Consider the following 23,990-nt stretch of genomic DNA (forward strand, 5'->3'; position numbering starts at 1 on the left):
TAGGGGCCACACCTGATATATTGGCCACAGACTCCCAGGGAGCATAGTGTGGAAGGTGGACAAATAAAGGTGCGGCTAATCGGGTCTCCCACCTCTGAGTAGCCAATCGAAACTCACAAAAGTTTTGGGGAAGTGTACTTGCAGAGAGATAAGGTAGCAGCCAAATTAGCTACTAACTGTCATGTTACATGCAAAAGTTAAAAATGGCAGTTTGGAGCCTGTTGGCCGATACTTTATTTCTCTCCAAAGCTTAGTATATCAGGCGGTGTATGAGAATGGAACTTTCCAGAAGGTCTGTAATAAGCGTCCATAGCGCTCCCCCACCTTGGCGTTGTCCAGGAGCTGCAGGATCTCTGTCCGGCTGGAAGGATTGAGGTACCCGGGAATAGAGGTGAGCTGCCCTAAATACTGGCGGGAGAGAGATACGAGAACATGAGACTTAGCGCTTGTTCTAGCACAGAGAGGGCAGTATGGCTGACAGGAGCCGCCTTACCTTGACTTCTTTCTCGATGTAGTCGTTGAGCAGAAGATCCGGCTCCACGCAATGCTCGGGCTGGGACACGGACACAGTGTGCAGAGGCCGCCGCTCCGTCACCTTCTCCTGCGCCTTCTTGTCTCGCCCCTTCTCACCCTTCTGGAAGACCCGTTTGAATGGGGACACAATTCCAGGCTGCTGGGAGAGAGGACAGTCGGCCATTACCACAGCACCTGTGTGACCTGGACTCTACCGTCTGTAAGGTTACGTGGATTCCCAGGAGCGCACACACTGGAGAGTTACACCAGACAGGTGAGTGCATGACTCTCCCACTGGACAAGGTACACTGGTCATGCTGGGCAGGCTGGTGAGTGGGCCTTGGGGAGAGATAACCTACCAATCAGCTACGGTTATTTTTCAAATTAGAAGGTGATGAGGGGTCATTGGCTGGTACTTTATCGCTCTCTCCACTATATTGGGGCTTAGTACATCTCCCCCATAAACTTCCATAGACTCCGTGCCTTGCTCCCTGTGACCAGAATAGTCACCCTGCACAGGGAATCGGGACATCTGTCAGAATGAACTTAGGTCTACAGTCATTAGGTCGACCCCACTAGGTCGACTGGCAGGAAGGTCGACCTGACTTAAGGTCGACATGGGCCAAGGTCGACATGATTTAAGGTTGAATTTGCATAAAGGTCAACATGAGGAAGGTCGACTGGTCATAAGGTCGACATGGGTTTTTCACTGGTTTTTTTTTATCCGAATGTCGACACAGTCGACATGGACACAGTTGGCAATGAGAATCGGACCCTCACATCGCTCGCGATGCTTCGGGCACGGTGCCTCGCTGCGTGCGGCACACTATTTTATTCTCCCACCACGCCCTAGTGGATGGTAGTGCATGAAATACCGCCTGTCGGCACATGTCGGCTCAAAAAACAGTGAAAAACCCATGTCGACCTTATGACCAGTCGACCTTCCTCATGTCGACCTTTATGCAAATTCGACCTTAAGTCATGTCGACCTTGGCCCATGTCGACCTTAAGTCAGGTCGACCTTCCTGCCAGTCGACCTAGTGGGGTCGACCTAATGACTGTAGACCTAAGTTAATTCTAATAGATGACCGCTTCCCCTGCACAGCGGACTGTCATGGAGTCTAACACTCCGACCGCCTGGTGACCATCGACTGGACGGGCGTCACAAGGCCGCTGCGGAACTACAAACACACCCGCCACGTGGAGACCCGAGCCGCCTGACCACGTATGAGAGGCAGAGACACATCTGTGCAGGCGAGGAGAACGCACAGGACGCAGAGACTCCGTCTGTCACTATGAGAAACCGCAGCCCAGAGGCTACAACTTGTTCCCACCGCCGCCCACTCCCTGGGGTACCCTGGTGCCTGCCAGCTGAGGATGTGGGCAGTATACCAGGGTGACCCCCACCTGACACACACCAAATAGAGGAAGAGACACCAGGAGTTACAGGGAGGTGACATGACAACATGCAGCCACATACACGCTGAGAGACGGAGGGATAGAGCTCTGCGAGGACAGGCGGCTCTCAGACTCCCCAAATCCCTACACAACAACCTGCTATGGAGGCAGGCAGTACCTCCTACCTCTCCGTCCATCTGCAGCGAGGGTATAGATGCAGCAGTGTGTAGTCACATAGACGTGCAGGTCTGGCAGTGCTCACTGCGCAGAGGGGGGGGGGTGACCACAGCTTCCTCCGGCAACACGCCACCTGTCTCCTGTGCATCACAGCAGATCCCTGTACGTGTACCAGGCACCTGGCGTCACACCGTGTGCCCACTCCAGAGACTTATTATCAGCTGCGATTTCATTGTGACATCCCGGGATAAATGTCAGATAACCACCGTGGCGTCACCCCAATAGCAGCCAGATCGCTGGGGTCACCCCTTAGTTTTCCTGAACCTGTGGGACTGTAGGACTGGATTACGTCACAGTGCTGTCTACATGGTGATACGGGCAGCATGGTGGCACAGTGGTTAGCATTGTCACAGGGCATCTCAGTTATCACCCCCCCAAGTAAGGTTTGGTTTCTCCATCTTGTTCCACCATATCCCAAGTTTGGGGAGAAGCTGTGTCCTCACGTTGCTCAGCGGACTATAAAATTACTTTGGAGGGGGGGGGGAGGGGGGGGGATTAAACAACAGCTGAGAGGTTAGTGGTCATATAGCGCATACAGAGATTTGGCGTGCCAGTCTCTGCCCATACGCAGCTTACAGGAGATTTGGCGTGCCAGTCTCTGCCCATACGTAGCCTACAGGAGATTTGGCGTGCCAGTCTCTGTCCATATGCCCATACAGAGATTTGGCGTGCCAGTCTCTGTCCATACGCGCATTCAGGCGATACGGATAACATTGTGCCAGACACTGTACCCCAACAGGTCATGTTTTCAGTTTTCTTTAGGTGATTTCATCCACTTTCCTTGGTCAATAATGACCACACATTTCCGCTGATAGAAATCCTGAAAACATGGCCTGTAATTTGTGAACTGCAGCAGAGAACCCTGATCGGATCCATGCACTGGGTTTCCCCGGATACAGACTGCTCCTATCACAGTATATACAGGTGTACAATGGCGTCACAGCGCCACGCGGCGATTCCCGCTCTCCCTCCTATAACCGCCATATGTCTTACTAATGCGGCAGAAAGCCAATAGCCCAGGCTGGGTGAATGCTCTGCAGCAGAGCATTCCTGGCTGCATCCATACACACAACATTGCAGAGCCTATATACCCCAATGCCGCAGGAGCAGTAATCTACCAATGGTGACAGACGTACCATAATACTAGCGGGACACCGGAGTGAGCTGGATCCTCTCCCTCCACAGTAAGCACAGCCTGGCCTTATACACAGGAGCAGAGGGGGGTGAAGAGCCCCCACTTCTGTGACCGCAGGAAAAGACAATTCCCAGGAACTCACCAGTGAGAACGAAATCTATTTCCCAGCCCCACCCTGACAGTCAGAGGAAGCCCAGATACAGCACAGTATGGCCATGTATCCACGTCCAGGCAGTGGTCAGACATCCCAGACACAGGAGGAGGAGAGGGGAGACCAGGACACAGAGCCACCCCCACATTACCGAGCCACGTTCCCCAACTAGTACCCACACAGGGGGGAAAGGGGAGACCAGGACACAGAGCCACTCCCACATTACCGGTCAACGTTCCCCAACTAGTACCCACACAGGGGGGAGGAGAGGGGAGACCAGGACACAGAGCCACTCCCACATTACCGAGCCACGTTCCCCAACTAGTACCCACACAGGGGGGAAAGGGGAGACCAGGACACAGAGCCACGTTCCCCAACTAGTACCCACACAGGGGGGAAAGGGGAGACCAGGACACAGAGCCACTCCCACATTACCGAGCCACGTTCCACAACTAGTACCCACACAGGGGGGAAAGGGGAGATCAGGACACAGAGCCACTCCCACATTACCGCGCCACGTTCCCAAACTAGTACCCACACAGGGGGGAAAGGGGAGACCAGGACACAGAGCCACTCCCACATTACCGAGCCACGTTCCCCAACTAGTACCCACACAGGGGGGAAAGGGGAGACCAGGACACAGAGCCACTCCCACATTACCGAGCCACGTTCCCCAACTAGTACCCACACAGGGGGGAAAGGGGAGACCAGGACACAGAGCCACTCCCACATTACCGAGCCACGTTCCACAACTAGTACCCACACAGGGGGGAAAGGGGAGATCAGGACACAGAGCCACTCCCACATTACCGAGCCACGTTCCCCAACTAGTACCCTCAGTGCCACAGGGAGGAGACCAGGACACAGAGCCACTCCCACATTACCGAGCCACGTTCCCCAACTAGTACCCACACAGGGGGGAAAGGGGAGACCAGGACACAGAGCCACTCCCACATTACCGCGCCACGTTCCCAAACTAGTACCCACACAGGAGGAGGAGAGGGGAGACCAGGACACAGAGCCACCCCCACATTACCGAGCCACGTTCCCCAACTAGTACCCACACAGGGGGGAAAGGGGAGACCAGGACACAGAGCCACTCCCACATTACCGCGCCACGTTCCCAAACTAGTACCCACACAGGGGGAAGAGGGGAGACCAGGACACAGAGCCACTCCCACATTACCGAGCCACGTTCCCCAACTAGTACCCACACAGGGGGGAAAGGGGAGACCAGGACACAGAGCCACTCCCACATTACCGAGCCACGTTCCCCAACTAGTACCCACACAGGGGGGAAAGGGGAGACCAGGACACAGAGCCACTCCCACATTACCGGTCCACGTTCCCCAACTAGTACCCTCAGTGCCACAGGGAGGAGACCAGGACACAGAGCCACTCCCACATTACCGAGCCACGTTCCCCAACTAGTACCCACACAGGGGGAAAGGGGAGACCAGGACACAGAGCCACTCCCACATTACCGAGCCACGTTCCCCAACTAGTACCCACACAGGGGGGAAAGGGGAGACCAGGACACAGAGCCACTCCCACATTACCGGTCCACGTTCCCTAACAAGTACCAACACAGGGGGGAAAGGGGAGATCAGGACACAGAGCCACTCCCACATTACCGAGCCACGTTCCCCAACTAGTACCCAAACAGGGGGGAAAGGGGAGATCAGGACACAGAGCCACTCCCACATTACCGAGCCACGTTCCCCAACTAGTACCCACACAGGGGGGAAAGGGGAGACCAGGACACAGAGCCACTCCCACATTACCAAGCCACGTTCCTCAACTAGTACCCACAGTGCCACAGGGGGAGGAGAGGAGAGACCAGGACACAGAGCCACTCCCACATTACCGAGCCACGTTCCCCAACTAGTACCCACACAGGGGGAAAGGAGAGACCAGGACACAGAGCCACTCCCACATTACCGAGCCACGTTCCACAACTAGTACCCACACAGGGGGGAAAGGGGAGATCAGGACACAGAGCCACTCCCACATTACCGAGCCACGTTCCCCAACTAGTACCCACACAGGGGGGAAAGGGGAGACCAGGACACAGAGCCACTGCCACATTACCAGTCCACGTTCCTCAACTAGTACCCACAGTGCCACAGGGGGAGGAGAGGGGAGACCAGGACACAGAGCCACTCCCACATTACCGGTCCACATTCCCCAACTAGTACCCACAGTGCCACAGGAGGAGGAGAGGGGAGCCCAGGACACAGAGCCACTCCCACATTACCGGTCCACGTTCCCCAACTAGTACCCACAGTGCCACAGGAGGAGGAGCGGGGAGACCAGGACACAGAGCCACTCCCACATTACCGGTCCACGTTCCCCAACTAGTACCCACAGTGCCACAGGAGGAGGAGAGGGGAGACCAGGACACAGAGCCACTCCCACATTACCAGTCCACGTTCCTCAACTAGTACCCACAGTGCCACAGGAGGAGGAGAGGGGAGACCAGGACACAGAGCCACTCCCACATTACCTGTCCACGTTCCCCAACTAGTACCCACAGTGCCACAGGAGGAGTAGAGGGGAGACCAGGACACAGAGCCACTCCCACATTACCGGTCCACGTTCCCAAACTAGTACCCACAGTGCCACAGGGTGGAGAGGGGAGACCAGGACACAGAGCCACTCCCACATTACCGGTCCACGTTCCTCAACTAGTACCCACAGTGCCACAGGAGGAGGAGAGGGGAGACCAGGACACAGAGCCACTCCCACATTACCGAGCCACGTTCCCCAACTAGTACCCACACAGGGGGAAAGGAGAGACCAGGACACAGAGCCACTCCCACATTACCGAGCCACGTTCCACAACTAGTACCCACACAGGGGGGAAAGGGGAGATCAGGACACAGAGCCACTCCCACATTACCGAGCCACGTTCCCCAACTAGTACCCACACAGGGGGGAAAGGGGAGACCAGGACACAGAGCCACTGCCACATTACCAGTCCACGTTCCTCAACTAGTACCCACAGTGCCACAGGGGGAGGAGAGGGGAGACCAGGACACAGAGCCACTCCCACATTACCGGTCCACATTCCCCAACTAGTACCCACAGTGCCACAGGAGGAGGAGAGGGGAGCCCAGGACACAGAGCCACTCCCACATTACCGGTCCACGTTCCCCAACTAGTACCCACAGTGCCACAGGAGGAGGAGCGGGGAGACCAGGACACAGAGCCACTCCCACATTACCGGTCCACGTTCCCCAACTAGTACCCACAGTGCCACAGGAGGAGGAGAGGGGAGACCAGGACACAGAGCCACTCCCACATTACCAGTCCACGTTCCTCAACTAGTACCCACAGTGCCACAGGAGGAGGAGAGGGGAGACCAGGACACAGAGCCACTCCCACATTACCTGTCCACGTTCCCCAACTAGTACCCACAGTGCCACAGGAGGAGTAGAGGGGAGACCAGGACACAGAGCCACTCCCACATTACCGGTCCACGTTCCCAAACTAGTACCCACAGTGCCACAGGGTGGAGAGGGGAGACCAGGACACAGAGCCACTCCCACATTACCGGTCCACGTTCCTCAACTAGTACCCACAGTGCCACAGGAGGAGGAGAGGGGAGACCAGGACACAGAGCCACTCCCACATTACCTGTCCACATTCCCCAACTAGTACCCACAGTGCCACAGAGGGGGGAGAGGGGAGACCAGGACACAGAGTCACTCCCACATTACCGGTCCACATTCCCCAACTAGTACACACAGTGCCACAGGAGGAGGAGAGGGGAGACCAAGACACAGAGCCACTCCCACATTACCTGTCCACGTTCCCAAACTAGTACCCACAGTGCCACAGGGGGGAGAGGGGAGACCAGGACATAGAGCCACTCCCACATTACCGGTCCACGTTCCCCAACTAGTACCCACAGTGCCACAGAAGGAGGAGGAGGAGAGGGGAGACCAGGACACAGAGCCACTCCCACATTACCGGTCCACGTTCCCCAACTAGTACCCACAGTGCCACAGGAGGAGGAGAGGAAAGACCAGGACACAGAGCCACTCCCACATTACCGGTCCACGTTCCTCAACTAGTACCCACAGTGCCACAGGAGGAGGAGAGGGGAGACCAGGACACAGAGCCACTCCCACATTACCGGTCCACGTTCCTCAACTAGTACCCACAGTGCCACAGGAGGAGGAGAGGGGAGACCAGGACACAGAGCCACTCCCACATTACCTGTCCACGTTCCCCAACTAGTACCCACAGTGCCACAGGGGGAGGAGAGGGGAGACCAGGACACAGAGCCACTCCCACATTACCGGTCCACGTTCCCCAACTAGTACCCACAGTGCCACAGGAGGAGGAGAGGAAAGACCAGGACACAGAGCCACTCCCACATTACCGGTCCACGTTCCTCAACTAGTACCCACAGTGCCACAGGAGGAGGAGAGGGGAGACCAGGACACAGAGCCACTCCCACATTACCGGTCCACGTTCCTCAACTAGTACCCACAGTGCCACAGGATGAGGAGAGGGGAGACCAGGACACAGAGCCACTCCCACATTACCTGTCCACGTTCCCCAACTAGTACCCACAGTGCCACAGGGGGAGGAGAGGGGAGACCAGGACACAGAGCCACTCCCACATTACCGGTCCACGTTCCCCAACTAGTACCCACAGTGCCACAGGAGGAGGAGAGGAAAGACCAGGACACAGAGCCACTCCCACATTACCTGTCCACGTTCCCCAACGAGTACCCACAGTGCCACAGGAGGAGGAGCGGGGAGACCAGGACACAGAGCCACTCCCACATTACCTGTCCACGTTCCCCAACTAGTACCCACAGTGCCACAGGAGGAGGAGCGGGGAGACCAGGACACAGAGCCACTCCCACATTACCTGTCCACGTTCCTCAACTAGTACCCACAGTGCCACAGGAGGAGGAGAGGGGAGACCAGGACACAGAGCCACTCCCACATTACCTGTCCACGTTCCCCAACTAGTACCCACAGTGCCACAGGGGGAGGAGAGGGGAGACCAGGACACAGAGCCACTCCCACATTACCGGTCCACGTTCCTCAACTAGTACCCACAGTGCCACAGAAGGAGGAGAGGGGAGACCAGGACACAGAGCCACTCCCACATTACCTGTCCACATTCCCCAACTAGTACCCACAGTGCCACAGGGGGAGGAGAGGGGAGACCAGGACACAGAGCAACTACCACATTAACAGTCCACGTTCTCCAACTAGTACCCACAGTGCCACAGGGAGGAGACTGGGTGCTGACACAGTATCTCATATAGAACAATGTATCGCAGGGAGGAGACTGGGCGCCTTCACAGTATCTCACATAGAACAATGTATCTCAGGGAGGAGACTGGGCGCCGACACAGTATCTCATATAGAACAATGTATCTCAGGGAGGAGACTGGGCGCCGACACAGTATCTCATATAGAACAATGTATCGCAGGGAGGAGACTGGGCGCCGACACAGTATCTCATATAGAACAACGTATCTCAGGGAGGAGACTGGGCGCCGACACAGTATCTCATATAGAACAACGTATCTCAGGGAGGAGACTGGGCGCCGACACAGTATCTCATATAGAACAATGTATCTCAGGGAGGAGACTGGGCGCCGACACAGTATCTCATATAGAACAACGTATCTCAGGGAGGAGACTGGGCGCCGACACAGTATCTCATATAGAACAATGTATCGCGGGGAGGAGACTGGGCACCGACACAGTATCTCATATAGAACAATGTATCTCAGGGAGGAGACTGGGTGCTGACACAGTATCTCATATAGAACAATGTATCGCAGGGAGGAGACTGGGCGCTGACACAGTATCTCATATAGAACAATGTATCGCAGGGAGGAGACTGGGCGCCGACACAGTATCTCATATAGAACAATGTATCTCAGGGAGGAGACTGGGCACTGACACAGTATCTCATATAGAACAATGTATCGCAGGGAGGAGAATGGGCGCTGACACAGTATCTCATATAGAACAATGTATCGCAGGGAGGAGACTGGGCGCTGACACAGTATCTCATATAGAACAATGTATCTCAGGGAGGAGACTGGGCGCTGACACAGTATCTCATATAGAACAATGTATCTCAGGGAGGAGACTGGGCGCTGACACAGTATCTCATATAGAACAATGTATCGCAGGGAGGAGACTGGGCGCTGACACAGTATCTCATATAGAACAATGTATCGCAGGGAGGAGACTGGACGCTGACACAGTATCTCATATAGAACAATGTATCTCAGGGAGGAGAATGGGCGCCGACACAGTATCTCATATAGAACAATGTATCGCAGGGAGGAGAATGGGCGCTGACACAGTATCTCATATAGAACAATGTATCGCAGGGAGGAGACTGGGCGCTGACACAGTATCTCATATAGAACAATGTATCTCAGGGAGGAGACTGGGCGCTGACACAGTATCTCATATAGAACAATGTATCTCAGGGAGGAGACTGGGCGCTGACACAGTATCTCATATAGAACAATGTATCGCAGGGAGGAGACTGGGCGCTGACACAGTATCTCATATAGAACAATGTATCTCAGGGAGGAGACTGGGCGCTGACACAATATCTCAGCACAATGTATCGAAGCGCCCGTCACCCCCGGTGCCAGTGTGATAGAGCCCAGTTACGTATATCTTACTGAAGCTATACATTATATATACACAAACACTAGCAGGTTTATCATCAGCATCCCAGAGAGACCAGGATATATATGGCGTTATGGTATTGTCCCCGGGATAATATTCATCCTGTGGGCACCAACCAGCGAACCCAAAGCTCCCCGCACCCACCAGGCGGGCCCACAGCTGCCCGCATCCACCAGGCGGGCCCACAGCTGCCCGCACCCACCAGGCGGGCCCACAGCTGCCCGCACCCACCAGTCAGGCCCACAGCTCCCCGCACCCACCAGTCGGACAAAAATCTCCCCGCACCCTCCAGGCGGGCCCACAGCGGCCCGCACCCACCAGGCGGGCCCACAGCTCCCCGCACCCACAGCTCCCTGCACCAACAAGAGGGCCCACAGCTCCCCACACTCACCAGGCGGGCCCACAGCTCCCTGTACCAACCAAGCGGGCCCACAGCTCCCGGCGATGGCCCCGCCCCACTGAGTTGGCTGCACAGCCAAAAAAGTCGGCAAGTATGTGATATGCAGGTCATGCAGTCTGCAGTCACTCTGTGCTGCTGTGTCAGTGAGGCTCCTCCCACATCTATAGGACCAGGCACTGATAGCCCTGCACAGCCTGACATCTAATCTACCTTCCAGGATATGTACAGGCCACAGACATACACAAAGACATCCGCCATACAAGGTAAAGCATAGACGTGAGCGAGGGTCAGGTAATCCCAGGCCGCAGCCTGCAGGAAACACGGACATCTACCTCAGAGAAGTGACACAGACAAGGCCAAGGTGTATACAGTCACTCTGGCGCTGTCCCTCTACGTAGTCACGTCACGTGGGTTCCAGTTCCCAGGCTGGCATTACTGGTGGTCTCACTGTGGACTGGTCACCTGCTGCTGGTCATTTTGTATGTGCAACCAATATTCCCGACACACAAGGTTCACTACTACAGGCTTGGCCAACCAGTGGCTCTCCAGCTGCTGTGAACTACACATCCCAGCATGCCCTGCCACAGCTTTAGAATGCCCTAACATCTGTGCACTTTACAATAGGAAGTGTTTCATAGCTGTGGGGCAGACGACTACCTTCTAGTGAAACATGGACACATCACCCATCTCCTGATATACTCTGTGCTGCTGGGGACCCTGCTCCTCCCACTATATAACTCTCAGTCTGTGGCTTCCTGCTGCCTCCATTCCCCTCCTCACATCATGTCACTGCCCCTGTCACATGCAGCCCTGTCCTCACTGACACATCCCTCATCTCCTGATATACTCTGTGCTGCTGGGGACTATGGTTCTCTCACTGTCACTGCCTCTGCACCTGGTAATACCCCTTTCACACCAGAAATGCAGAGACCAACCCGGGAATTAAATTCCAGGACATGCAGGGACATTCCTGGGTTCCCCGTTTACCCTAGCTTTTGAAGCAGGGACATCTCGGGTTGGCACCTTTCATACTGAATCTGGGATGACCCTGCATTTCTATGAGAATGTCATCGACTTTTTTAGGCCCACAAAGATGAGGTCATTAGAGAGGGGGAGGGGAGGGAGGGGAGGGAGGGGGGGGAGGGGAGGGAGGGGGACGGAGAGGGAGGAGGGAGGAAGGGGGGGCGGGCCTTTGCAGACATTGCAGGCTGAGGTTAAATAGCATTTCTGGGATCTGTTGTGCCTCAGAGCTTACACAGCATCTTAATGTGTGATGCTTCTAAGTGTCTCTGGAAATCCACAACAGGAAGTTACCCTGCATAGCCAATCAGCATTAGCAGAGGCAACACGGGAAGGAGGGACATGTCCAGGCACCTTTCACACCAGACAGTAACCCTGGAAGGTTCCTGGACCAACCCTGGTAGCTAGCAGGGTTCAATCATGGACCATTTGACACCAGCACTAGTCCAGGGTTGTTCCAGGGACCAACCCGGGAATTTTGGCTGGTGTGAAAGGGGGATTCAGGAATCAGCAGTTGATACATGACACACACGTGTCACCTCACCAGGGCACATCTGAGAATATGAGGTGTGGAGGAGATAAAGACTCTTACCTTTTTCCCCTTCTTGCCGTCATCTTCCATCTCTCAGCTGCAGAGTTTCCTCCTCCTGCGATCCTGTGGGGCAGATGCTAGGTGGGGAGAGGAGGGAGGTGGTGTCGCTGTCTCCCGTGTTGGGGGATGCAATGACATGCCTGCACCCCCACAGCTGCAGGTAGGACTCTGTAGGAACGAGGAACCCGTAGGTGGCAGAGATAGCAGCAGGAAAGGGCGGCCTGGAGGATGCGGATTACTGGCACAGCAATGGGAAAATCAGATGAAGACGCTCACACATGGTGTGTACTAGGAAAATCTGAAAAATAAGAGACAATAGTGTAAAATGTGTGACCGGGAGAGAGAAATAACAGTCACGGAGTGAGCACTGCCCAGACACAAGCTACAGGGTCACAGAGCGGGCACTGCCCAGACACGCGCGTCAGGGTCACAGAGCGGGCACTGCCCAGACACACGCGTCAGGGTCACAGAGCGGGCACTGCCCAGACACACGCGTCAGGGTCACAGAGCGGGCACTGCCCAGACACGCGCGTCAGGGTCACAGAGCGGGCACTGCCCAGACACGCGCGTCAGGGTCACAGAGCGGGCACTGCCCAGACATGCGCGTCAGGGTCACAGAGCGGGCACTGCCCAGACACGCGCGTCAGGGTCACAGAGCGGGCACTGCCCAGACACACGCTACAGGGTCACAGAGATGTGGAGGTACAGGTAGTGATGGCGAGGCACATTGGTGATAAAGGGGCGGGGGCACGGGTAGTGATGGCAAGGCACACTGGTGATAAAGGTGCAGAGGCACAGGTAGTGATGGCGAGGCACACTGGTGATAAAGGGGCGGGGGCACGGGTAGTGATGGCAAGGCACACTGGTGATAAGGGGCGGGGGCACGGGTAGTGATGGTGAGGCACACTCTTGATAAAGGGGCGGGAGCACGGGAAGTGATGGTGAGGCGCACTGGTGATAAAGGGGCAGGGGTACAAGTAATGATGGTGAGGCACACTGGTGATAAAGGGGCGGGGGCACAGGTAGTGATGGTGAGGCACACTGCTGATAAAGGGGCGGGGGCACAGGTAGTGATGGTGAGGCACACTGGTGATAAAGGGGCGTGGGCACGGGTAGTGATGGTGAGGCACACTGGTGATAAAGGGGCGGGAGCACAAGTAGTGATGGTGAGGCGCACTGGTGATAAAGGGGCGGGGGTACAGGTAGTGAGGGTGAGGAACACTGATGAGAAAGGGGCAGGGTACAGTTATACCCCTTTTACACCAAAACGCCGAGTCGCACCCGGCTTTTTTTAGAACCAGGTGCCCGCTCTGTGACCCTGACGCGCGTGTCTGGGCAGTGCCCGCTTTGTGACCCTGACGCGCGTGTCTGGGCAGTGCCCGCTCTGTGACCCTGACGCGCGTGTCTGGGCAGTGCCCGCTCTGTGACCCTGACGCGCGTGTCTGGGCAGTGCCCGCTCTGTGACCCTGTAGCTTGTGTCTGGGCAGTGCGGGGGCACAGGTAGTGATGGTGAGGCACACTGGTGATAAAGGGGCGGGGGCACAGGTAGTGATGGTGAGGCACACTGGTGATAAAGGGGTGGCGGCACAGATAGTGATGGTGAGGCACACTGGTGAGAAAGGGGCGGGGTACAGGTAGTGATGGTGAGGAACACTGGTGATAAAGGGGCGGGGGCACAGGTATTGATGGTGAGGCACACTGGTGATAAAGGGGCGGGGGCACAGGTAGTGATGGTGAGGCACACTGGTGATAAAGGGGCGGGGGCACTGGTAGTGAGGCACACTGGTGATAAAGGGCCAGGGGCACGGGTAGTGATGGTGAGGCACACTGGTGATAAAGGGGCGGGGTACAAGTCGTGATGGTGAGGCACACTGGTGATAAAGGGGTGGGGGCACTAGTAGTGATGGTGAGGCACACTGGTAATAAAGGGGTGGGGGCACTAGTAGTGATGGTGAGGCACACTGGTGATAAAGGGGCTTGGCACAGGTAGTGATGGTGAGGCACACTGGTGATAAAGGGGCGGGGGCACTAGTAGTGATGGTGAGGCACACTGGTGATAAAGGGGCGGGGGCACTAGTAGTGATGGTGAGGCACATTGGTGATAAAGGGGCGGGGGCACAGGTAGTGATGGTGAGGCACACTGGTGATAAAGGGGCGGGGGTACAGGTAGTGATGGTGAGGCACACTGGTGATAAAGGGGTGGGTGCACAGGTAGTGATGGTGAGGCACACTGGTGATAAAGGGGCGGGGCACAGGTAGTGATGGTGAGGCACACTGGTGATAAAGGGGTGGGGGCACTAGTAGTGATGGTGAGGCACACTGGTGATAAAGGGGCGGGTTACAGGTAGTGATGGTGAGGCACACTGGTGATAAAGGGGCGGGGCACAGGTAGTGATGGTGAGGCACACTGGTGATAAAGGGGGGGGGCACAGGTAGTGATGGTGAGACACACTGGTGATAAAGGGGAGGGGGGCACTGGTAGTGTTGGTGAGGCACACTGGTGATAAAGGGGCGGGGACACTAGTAGTGATGGTGAGGCACACTGGTGATAAAGGGGCGGGGGCACAGGTAGTGATGGTGAGGCACACTGGTGATAAAGGGGGCGGGGCACAGATAGTGATGGTGAGGCACACTGGTGATAAAGGGGCGGGGGCACAGGTAGTGATGGTGAGGCACACTGGTGATAAAGGGGCGGGGGCACAGGTAGTGATGGTGAGGCACACTGGTGATAAAGGGGCGGGGGCACAGGTAGTGATGGTGAGGCACACTACTAGTGTAACAATAGTAACACACACTCGCCTGATGGTGCCCCGGGTCCCGGACTCAGCATCACTCCCAGGAGCCGGACTCCTCCCCGGTAAGATCCGCCAGCCGGCCGCCCAACACTTTTTTCAAGTATCCTGCCATGTTGGGTGTAGCTTTCCCAGCATGCAGCGCGGGGGGTCCGCCTGTGTATGATAGAGAGGGAGTGGCTGGGAGGACTGACGTCAGCACACGGGCAGTAGTGGGGCGGTCTATCCCATCACCGCTCTATCGTCAGTGTCTGTAGGAGGGCGTGGCTTGGCGGCCGTTATCCGCCATCTTGCTGGAGGCAGGGGAGCAGCTGGACTCGGGAGAAATACCCTGTGTAATGTAAGTCATTGTATCTGTATTACATGTATGTGCTCAGTGTCTCCATGTTACATGCATGTGCTCCCAAAGTGTATCTATATAACATGTACCCATGTTATATGCATGGGCTCAGTGTAATATCACATGTATGTGCTCATACAGTGTCCCATTGTTGCATGTGTATGTGCTGTGTTTTTGTATTACATGTATGTCTTCCAGTTAGGGTGTTACATGTATGTGCTCAGTGTATCCATGTTACATATATGTGCTTCTAATGATGGTCTTACATGTATGTGCTCTCAGTGTCTCCACGTTACATATATGTGCTTCCAGTGATAATGTTACATGTATGTGCTCATCTATACATTTCATAGGCACAAACATCACTATTCTGCCCCATTATACCCATGTATATGCTCATACAATGGAGCATGTTACATCTATGTCAGGCATGTACAAACTGTGGCCCTCCAGAGGTTGTGAAACTACACATCCCAGCATGCCTTGCCATGGTTTTAGCATTCCCTAATAGCAAAATTGTGGCAAGGCATGATGGGACTTGTAGTTTCACAACAGCTGGAGGGCCATAGTTTGGACATGCCTGATCTATGCACTTTCTGTGTTACACGTGTGTATCGGACAGTAACGCCTGCACTCGGGGGCTTTCCCGTATACAGGAGGTGCAGTCGGTCCCTATTCTGTGGTACCTCTAGCAGGGAAGCCATGTCCCATAACCGTGGCTGATACGTGGTTCTCTCCTACAGATCATGTCCACGCTGTTTCCGTCACTGTTCCCACAAGTCACCGAGTCCCTGTGGTTTAACCTGGATCGTCCCTGTGTAGATGAGAATGAGCTACAACAGCAGGAGCAGCAGCACCAGGCCTGGGTGAGTCATAGGCCCAACGGCATCCTAGGGAGTATTGTACCCTCAGCCCCTAATCTGTGTGTGTCCCACAGCTCCAGAGCATAGCCGAGAAGGACAACAACCTAGTGCCTATAGGAAAGCCTACGTCTGAGGTAAGGCGCTGCCATAGGGATGTACCGGGCTAACCCTCCCTCCTGTTCTTCAGTTCACCCCCTCAGTGACACTGGCTGCTCCCCCATACGCTGGGTACAGGGTCACTGAGAGCTGCTGTACCTCCCCCTGCACTATCCTTACCCCCAGTGCTCCTGTCTCCCCCTCAGTGACACTGGCTGCTCCCCCATACGCTGGGTACAGGGTCACTTAGAGCTGCTGTGCCTCCCCCTGCACTGTCCTTACCCCCAGTGCTCCTGTCTCCCCCTCAGTGACACTGGCTGCTCCCCCATACGCTGGGTACAGGGTCATTGAGAGCTGCTGTGCCTCCCCCTGCACTTCCCTTACCCCCAGTGCTCCTGTCTCCCCCTCAGTGACACTGGCTGCTCCCTCATACGCTGGGTACAGGGTCACTGAGAGCTGCTGTGCCTCCCCCTGCACTATCCTTACCCCCAGTGCTCCTGTCTCCCCCTCAGTGACACTGGCTGCTCCCCCATACGCTGGGTACAGGGTCACTGAGAGCTGCTGTGCCTCCCCCTGCACTTCCCTTACCCCCAGTGCTCCTGTCTCCCCCTCAGTGACACTGGCTGCTCCCTCATACGCTGGGTACAGGGTCACTGAGAGCTGCTGTGCCTCCCCCTGCACTATCCTTACCCCCAGTGCTCCTGTCACCCCCTCAGTGACACTGGCTGCTCACCCATACGCTGGGTACAGGGTCACTGAGAGCTGCGGTGCCTCCCCCTGCACTATCCTTACCCCCAGTTCTCCTGTCTCCCCCTCAGTGACACTGGCTGCTCCCCCATACGCTGGGTACACGGTCACTGAGAGCTGCTGTGCCTCCCCCTGCACTATCCTCACCCCCAGTGCTCCTGTCTCCCCCTCAGTGACACTAGCTGCTCCCCATACGCTGGGTACAGAGTCACTGAGAGCTGCTGTGCCTCCCCCAGTGCTCCTGTCACCCCCTCAGTGACACTGGCTGCTCCCCCATATGCTGGGTACAGGGTCACTGAGAGCTGCTGTGCCTCCCCCTGCACTGTCCTTACCCCCAGTGTTCCTGTCACCCCCTCAGTGACACTGGCTGCTCCCCCATACGCTGGGTACAGGGTCACAGACCTGCTGTGCCTTCCCCTGCACTGTCCTTACCCCCAGTTCTCCTGTCTCCCCCTCAGTGACACTGGCTGCTCCCCCATACGCTGGGTACAGGGTCACTGAGAGCTGCTGTGCCTCCCCCTGCACTATCCTTACCCCCAGTGCTCCTGTCTCCCCCTCAGTGACACTGGCTGCTCCCCCATAAGCTGGGTACAGGGTCACTGAGAGCTGCTGTGCCTCCCCCTGCACTATCCTTACCGCCAGTGCTCCTGTCTCCCCCTCAGTGACACTGGCTGCTCTCTCATACGCTGGGTACAGGGTCACTGAGAGCTGCTGTGCCTCCCCCTGCACTACCCTTACCCCCAGTGCTCCTGTCTCCCCCTCAGTGACACTGGCTGCTCCCTCATACGCTGGGTACAGGGTCACTGAGAGCTGCTGTGCCTCCCCCTGCACTGTCCTTACCCCCAGTGCTCCTGTCTCCTCTCAGTGACACTGGCTGCTCCCCCATACGCTGGGTACAGGGTCACTGAGAGCTGCTGTATCTCCCCCTGCACTGTCCTTACCCCCAGTGCTCCTGTCTCCCCCTCAGTGACACTGGCTGCTCCCCCATACGCTGGGTACACGGTCACTGAGAGCTGCTGTGCCTCCCCCTGCACTTCCCTTACCGCCCAGTGCTCCTGTCTCCCCCTCAGTGACACTGGCTGCTCCCCCATACGCTGGGTACAAGGTCACTGAGAGCTGCTGTGCCTCCCCCTGCACTTCCCTTACCGCCCAGTGCTCCTGTCTCCCCCTCAGTGACACTGGCTGCTCCCCCATACGCTGGGTACAGGGTCACTGAGAGCTGCTGTGCCTCCCCCTGCACTTCCCTTACCCCCAGTGCTCCTGTCTCCCCCTCAGTGACACTGGCTGCTCCCTCATACGCTGGGTACAGGGTCACTGAGAGCTGCTGTATCTCCCCCTGCACTGTCCTTACCCCCAGTGCTCCTGTCTCCCCCTCAGTGACACTGGCTGCTCCCCCATACGCTGGGTACACGGTCACTGAGAGCTGCTGTGCCTCCCCCTGCACTTCCCTTACCGCCCAGTGCTCCTGTCTCCCCCTCAGTGACACTGGCTGCTCCCCCATACGCTGGGTACACGGTCACTGAGAGCTGCTGTGCCTCCCCCTGCACTTCCCTTACCCCCAGTGCTCCTGTCTCTCCCTCAGTGACACTGGCTGCTCCCCCATACGCTGGGTACAGGGTCACTGAGAGCTGCTGTACCTCCCCCTGCACTATCCTTACCCCCAGTGCTCCTGTCACCCCCTCAGTGACACTGGCTGCTCCCTCATACGCTGGGTACAGGGTCACTGAGAGCTGCTGTGCCTCCCCCTGCACTATCCTTACCCCCCAGTGCTCCTGTCTCCCCCTCAGTGACACCGGCTGCTCCCCCATACGCTGGGTACAGGGTCACTGAGAGCTGCTGTACCTCCCCCTGCACTATCCTTACCCCCAGTGCTCCTGTCACCCCCTCAGTGACACTGGCTGCTCCCTCATACGCTGGGTACAGGGTCACTGAGAGCTGCTGTGCCTCCCCCTGCACTATCCTTACCCCCCAGTGCTCCTGTCTCCCCCTCAGTGACACTGGCTGCTCCCCCATACGCTGGGTACAGGGTCACTGAGAGCTGCTGTGCCTCCCCCTGCACTATCCTTACCCCCAGTGCTCCTGTCACCCCCTCAGTGACACTGGCTGCTCCCCCATACGCTGGGTACAGGGTCACTGAGAGCTGCTGTGCCTCCCCCTGCACTATCCTTACCCCCAGTGCTCCTGTCTCCCCTCAGTGACACTGGCTGCTCCCCCATACGCTGGGTACAGGGTCACTGAGAGCTGCTGTGCCTCCCCCTGCACTATCCTTACCCCCAGTGCTCCTGTCTCCCCCTCAGTGACACTGGCTGCTCCCCCATACGCTGGGTACAGGGTCACTGAGAGCTGCTGTGCCTCCCCCTGCACTATCCTTACACCCAGTGCTCCTGTCTCCCCTCAGTGACACCGGCTGCTCCCCTATACGCTGGGTACAGGGTCACTGAGAGCTGCTGTGCCTCCCCCTGCACTATCCTTACCCCCAGTGCTCCTGTCTCCCCCCCCAGTGACACTGGCTGCTCCCCCATACGCTGGGTACAGGGTCACTGAGAGCTGCTGTGCCTCCCCCTGCACTATCCTTACCCCCCAGTGCTCCTGTCTCCCCCTCAGTGACACTGGCTGCTCCCCCATACGCTGGGTACAGTGTCACTGAGAGCTGCGGTGCCTCCCCCTGCACTATCCTTACCCCCAGTGCACCTGTCACCCCCTCAGTGACACTGGCTGCTCCCCCATACGCTGGGTACAGGGTCACTGAGAGCTGCTGTGCCTCCCCCTGCACTATCCTTACCCCCAGTGCTCCTGTCTCCCCCTCAGTGACACTGGCTGCTCCCCCATACGCTGGGTACAGGGTCACTGAGAGCTGCTGTGCCTCCCCCTGCACTATCCTTACCCCCAGTGCTCCTGTCTCCCCCTCAGTGACACTGGCTGCTCCCCCATACGCTGGGTACACGGTCACTGAGAGCTGCTGTGCCTCCCCCTGCACTATCCTCACCCCCAGTGCTCCTGTCTCCCCCTCAGTGACACTGGCTGCTCCCCCATACGCTGGGTACAGGGTCACTGAGAGCTGCTGTGCCTCCCCCTGCACTATCCTTACCCCCGGTGCTCCTGTCTCCCCCTCAGTGACACCGGCTGCTCCCCCATACGCTGGGTACAGGGTCACTGAGAGCTGGTGTACCTCCCCCTGCACTATCCTTACCCCCCAGTGCTCCTGTCTCCCCCTCAGTGACACTGGCTGCTCCCTCATACGCTGGGTACAGGGTCACTGAGAGCTGCTGTGCCTCCCCCTGCACTATCCTTACCCCCCAGTGCTCCTGTCTCCCCCTCAGTGACACTGGCTGCTCCCCCATACGCTGGGTACAGGGTCACTGAGAGCTGCTGTGCCTTCCCCTGCACTATCCTTACCCCCAGTGCTCCTGTCTCCCCCTCAGTGACACCGGCTGCTCCCCCATACGCTGGATACAGGGTCACTGAGAGCTGCTGTACCTATACATGCACTACCCTTACCCCCAGTGCTCCTGTCACCCCCTCAGTGACACTGGCTGCTCCCCCATACACTGGGTACAGGGTCACTGAGAGCTGCTGTGCCTCCCCCTGCACTATCCTTACCCCCAGTGCTCCTGTCACCCCCTCAATGACACTGGCTGATCCCCCATACGCTGGGTACAGGGTCACTGAGAGCTGCTGTGCCTCCCCCTGCACTATCCTTACCCCCAGTGCTCCTGTCTCCCCTCAGTGACACTGGTTGCTCCCCCATACGCTGGGTACAGGGTCACTGAGAGCTGCTGTGCCTCCCCCTGCACTATCCTTACCCCCAGTGCTCCTGTCTCCCCTCAGTGACACTGGCTGCTCCCCCATACGCTGGGTACAGGGTCACTGAGAGCTGCTGTGCCTCCCCCTGCACTATCCTTACCCCCAGTGCTCCTGTCACCCCCTCAATGACACTGGCTGCTCCCCCATACGCTGGGTACAGGGTCACTGAGAGCTGCTGTGCCTCCCCCTGCACTATCCTTACCCCCAGTGCTCCTGTCTCCCCTCAGTGACACTGGCTGCTCCCCCATACGCTGGGTACAGGGTCACTGAGAGCTGCTGTGCCTCCCCCTGCACTATCCTTACCCCCAGTGCTCCTGTCTCCCCTCAGTGACACTGGCTGCTCCCCCATACGCTGGGTACAGGGTCACTGAGAGCTTCTGTGCCTCCCCCTGCACTATCCTTACCCCCAGTGCTCCTGTCTCCCCCTCAGTGACACTGGCTGCTCCCCCATACGCTGGGTACAGGGTCACTGAGAGCTGCTGTGCCTCCCCCTGCACTATCCTTACCCCCAGTGCTCCTGTCTCCCCCTCAGTGACACTGGCTGCTCCCCATACGCTGGGTACAGGGTCACTGAGAGCTGCTGTGCCTCCCCCTGCACTATCCTTACCCCCAGTGCTCCTGTCTCCCCTCAGTGACACTGGCTGCTTCCCCATACGCTGGGTACAGGGTCACTGAGAGCTCCTGTGCCTTCCCCTGCACTGTCCTTACCCCCAGTGCTCCTGTCTCTCCCTCAGTGACACTGGCTGCTCCCCCATACGCTGGGTACACGGTCACTGAGAGCTGCTGTGCCTCCCCCTGCACTATCCTTACCCCCAGTGCTCCTGTCTCCCCCTCAGTGACACTGGCTGCTCTCTCATACGCTGGGTACAGGGTCACTGAGAGCTGCTGTGCCTCCCCCTGCACTATCCTTACCCCAGTGCTCCTGTCTCCCCCTCAGTGACACTGGCTGCTCCCCCATACGCTGGGTACAGGGTCACTGAGAGCTGCTGTGCCCTCCCTCCCCCCCCCCCCCCCCCCCTTTCATTGACACTATCTGCTCCCCAGACCTGCTGTACCTTCCCCTGCACTGTCCTTACCCCCAGTCTTCCTGTCTCTCTCTCCCCCCCCCCCCCCCCCCCCCCGCCTCCTCAGTGACACTGGCACCAGGAAAACGCTGGTCCCCATACAAACAGGGACGGCTTCCAGCCTTCCATGGGTGACGTCACCGGGTGTCAGCTTCCTGCCCTGTCCACAAACAGAAATCATTCAATGGTCAGCGCCAATCAAATTATTTCCGGGAGGCTGCAAATGGAAGTTTATGCACAAGTTCCATTCACACGCCTGCAGGACATTCGCCATCCAGCGGGGGAGGGCATACGTGCAGGCAGAGGGTGGCGTTTGCTCGTAAAGCAGCAAAATTTGTCATCCAGAATGACCTCCCGTATCTGGGCAGCGGACGGATCATGTTTAGGTTGACAATACCATGATTGACCACTAGAGGTCTAGACTTGGTTGCCGACAGTGACGTCTGTGAATGATCAACGGGAAAGTGGTCCACACTCATTTTTTTTTTTTTTGGTTCATCGTTTACTATCCGAGTGGACGTGGCGACCGCAGTGAGGGGGACACTGTGCACATACACGGTGTCCACGGGGCCCCCTGTGACGTTCGGCACCAGAAAACCTTGAACGTGCTACTGTGGACCTTGTTCCTGTTGATCATTTGCAGGCGTCGATCTCCCGTCACGGTCTAACTAGACGCCTTCCACCCCTAGTGGTTGATTGTGGTATTGTCCACCTAAACATGGTCTATCCCAGAACCGGGAGTCCCCTCTAGTCCGGGTAGTAACTTGGCTTTCCTCGGTTTCCCAGCCTTATGACGAGGAGGAAGAGGAAGATGACGAGGATGATGAAGACAGTGAGGAAGACTCTGAGGATGATGAAGACATGCAGGACATGGACGAGATGAATGATTATAATGAGTCTCCAGATGACGGGGAGATCGAGGTGCGTGAATCTCACCTATAGGGAAGCGATGTACATCCAGCGCTGGGGTCTGTGACTAACGTTCTCTCCTCTTCCCTAGGCCGACATGGAGGGAGCGGAGCAGGACCAGGACCAGTGGATGATCTAGTAGATCTGTGAAGGACCAGCAAATCCATTGGCTTGCCATGATGAGATCGCTGCCTTTGTCTGTATGCCTGCAGCCGCATTCACTACAATGCCTGACCCCGGTCCTGCTTATACCGTGTATTACAATGTAGCCGAGCCCAGCGAGATTCTGTCGGCAATGATGAGACGATGGCCCGATGTGAGCGAGTATCCTGCGACGGCTGCATGGCTCAAGGGCCCTGTATCTGCAGCGTCTGCGGGTAGGGGAGGGTTACAGGGGAAACATGGAACTCTGAATTGTAACCCCCTTGTCCCATCTGCCGCAGATCGCTGGGTCTCTCTGGGGGGGGGGGGGCGATGCAGCTGCAGCCATCGGGGACAGAGGTGATCGTGAGGGTCTTGGCCAGGCCTTGGGTCACAGAACCATGGACATTTCAGTTTGAACTGTGTAGTACACATTTCCTGCCAGTGGGGGCGCCATAGACAGTAATCTCCATGCGGCCGGCCTGCACTGGACGAGTCTGTCTGTGTGTACATGAAATGGTATATTATATGCTGACATGTAGGATACATGTTCTGGCAGCACGTATGTAGCTCTCGTGTACTGACACATGCTTCTGGGGTCTGCGTGTCATATGTGAGCATTTTAATGTGATTTGTGGCGTTGGAATAAACCTTTGTGATTTTATCTAATCTGAGAGAACATCGGAATATCGCAGGTCGTGCAGGGTTTCCACAGTCCGTCCTCAGGGAAACCTAACAGTCCAGGTTTTCAGGATCTCCTGCTTCAGCCCAGGTGGCTTAATTAGTACCTCAATCGGTTTACTCTTCACTATCTGTGCTCAAGCATAGATATCCTTAATACCTGGACTGCTAGGGGGCCTTGAGGACTCTATGTAACAACCAGAGATCCAGATACAGCAGCATTGCAGGTGGTGGGGTCACAGCGCTGGGGGTTACAGTAGCATTGCAGGTGGTGGGGGTCACAGCAGCATTGCAGGTGGTGGGGTCACAGCACTGGGGATTACAGCAGCATTGCAGGTGGTGGGGTCACAGCAGCATTGCAGGTGGTGGGGTCACGGCGCTGGGGATTGCAGCAGCATTGCAGGTGGTGGGGTCACA

The 23,990-nt window shown here is 57.0% G+C and overlaps 2 protein-coding genes across 5 annotated transcripts in view; one reads left to right on the forward strand and one right to left on the reverse strand.

Moving 5' to 3' along the window:
* Positions 1-15,112, reverse strand: part of CCM2 (CCM2 scaffold protein) — a 42,371-nt gene extending 27,259 nt beyond the window's left edge. The window contains exons 1-4 of one of the 4 annotated variants that reach the window (XM_083186568.1): positions 14,936-15,112; positions 12,137-12,434; positions 494-673; positions 325-408 (exon numbers count right to left, since the gene is read on the reverse strand). In XM_083186568.1, coding sequence (XP_083042694.1) covers positions 325-408; positions 494-673; positions 12,137-12,166 — 294 coding nt within the window. In that variant the 5' untranslated portion in view covers positions 12,167-12,434; positions 14,936-15,112. Of the gene's footprint in view, positions 1-324; positions 409-493; positions 674-12,136; positions 12,435-14,931 lie in introns of all 4 variants that reach the window. The other 3 variants (XM_083186565.1, XM_083186566.1, XM_083186567.1) reach the window with 3 other exon arrangements.
* A 1-nt stretch (position 15,113) lies between these two features.
* ANAPC15 (anaphase promoting complex subunit 15) lies at positions 15,114-23,561 on the forward strand. The gene is made up of 5 exons (XM_083186575.1): positions 15,114-15,268; positions 16,012-16,134; positions 16,206-16,265; positions 22,629-22,763; positions 22,843-23,561. The coding sequence occupies exons 2-5, from the start codon at positions 16,015-16,017 to the stop codon at positions 22,888-22,890; spliced, it is 363 nt and encodes a 120-aa protein (XP_083042701.1). The 5' UTR covers positions 15,114-15,268; positions 16,012-16,014; the 3' UTR covers positions 22,891-23,561.
* Positions 23,562-23,990: the final 429 nt, after the last annotated feature.

The sequence above is a fragment of the Crinia signifera genome, chromosome 5 (assembly GCF_055691185.1).
Source record: "Crinia signifera chromosome 5, ASM5569118v1, whole genome shotgun sequence".
Classification (NCBI taxonomy): Eukaryota; Metazoa; Chordata; class Amphibia; order Anura; family Myobatrachidae; genus Crinia; species Crinia signifera.

What these genes read in the sequence shown, in the direction of transcription:
- ANAPC15 (XM_083186575.1), top strand. Translation starts at nt 16,015, where the DNA reads ATGTCCACGCTGTTTCCGTCACTGTTCCCACAAGTCACCGAGTCCCTG. An exon ending in AGCAGCAGCACCAGGCCTGG is followed by an intron (nt 16,135 to 16,205) that starts GTGAGTCATAGG and finishes TGTGTCCCACAG; the next exon opens with CTCCAGAGCATAGCCGAGAA. An exon ending in CAGATGACGGGGAGATCGAG is followed by an intron (nt 22,764 to 22,842) that starts GTGCGTGAATCT and finishes CCTCTTCCCTAG; the next exon opens with GCCGACATGGAGGGAGCGGA.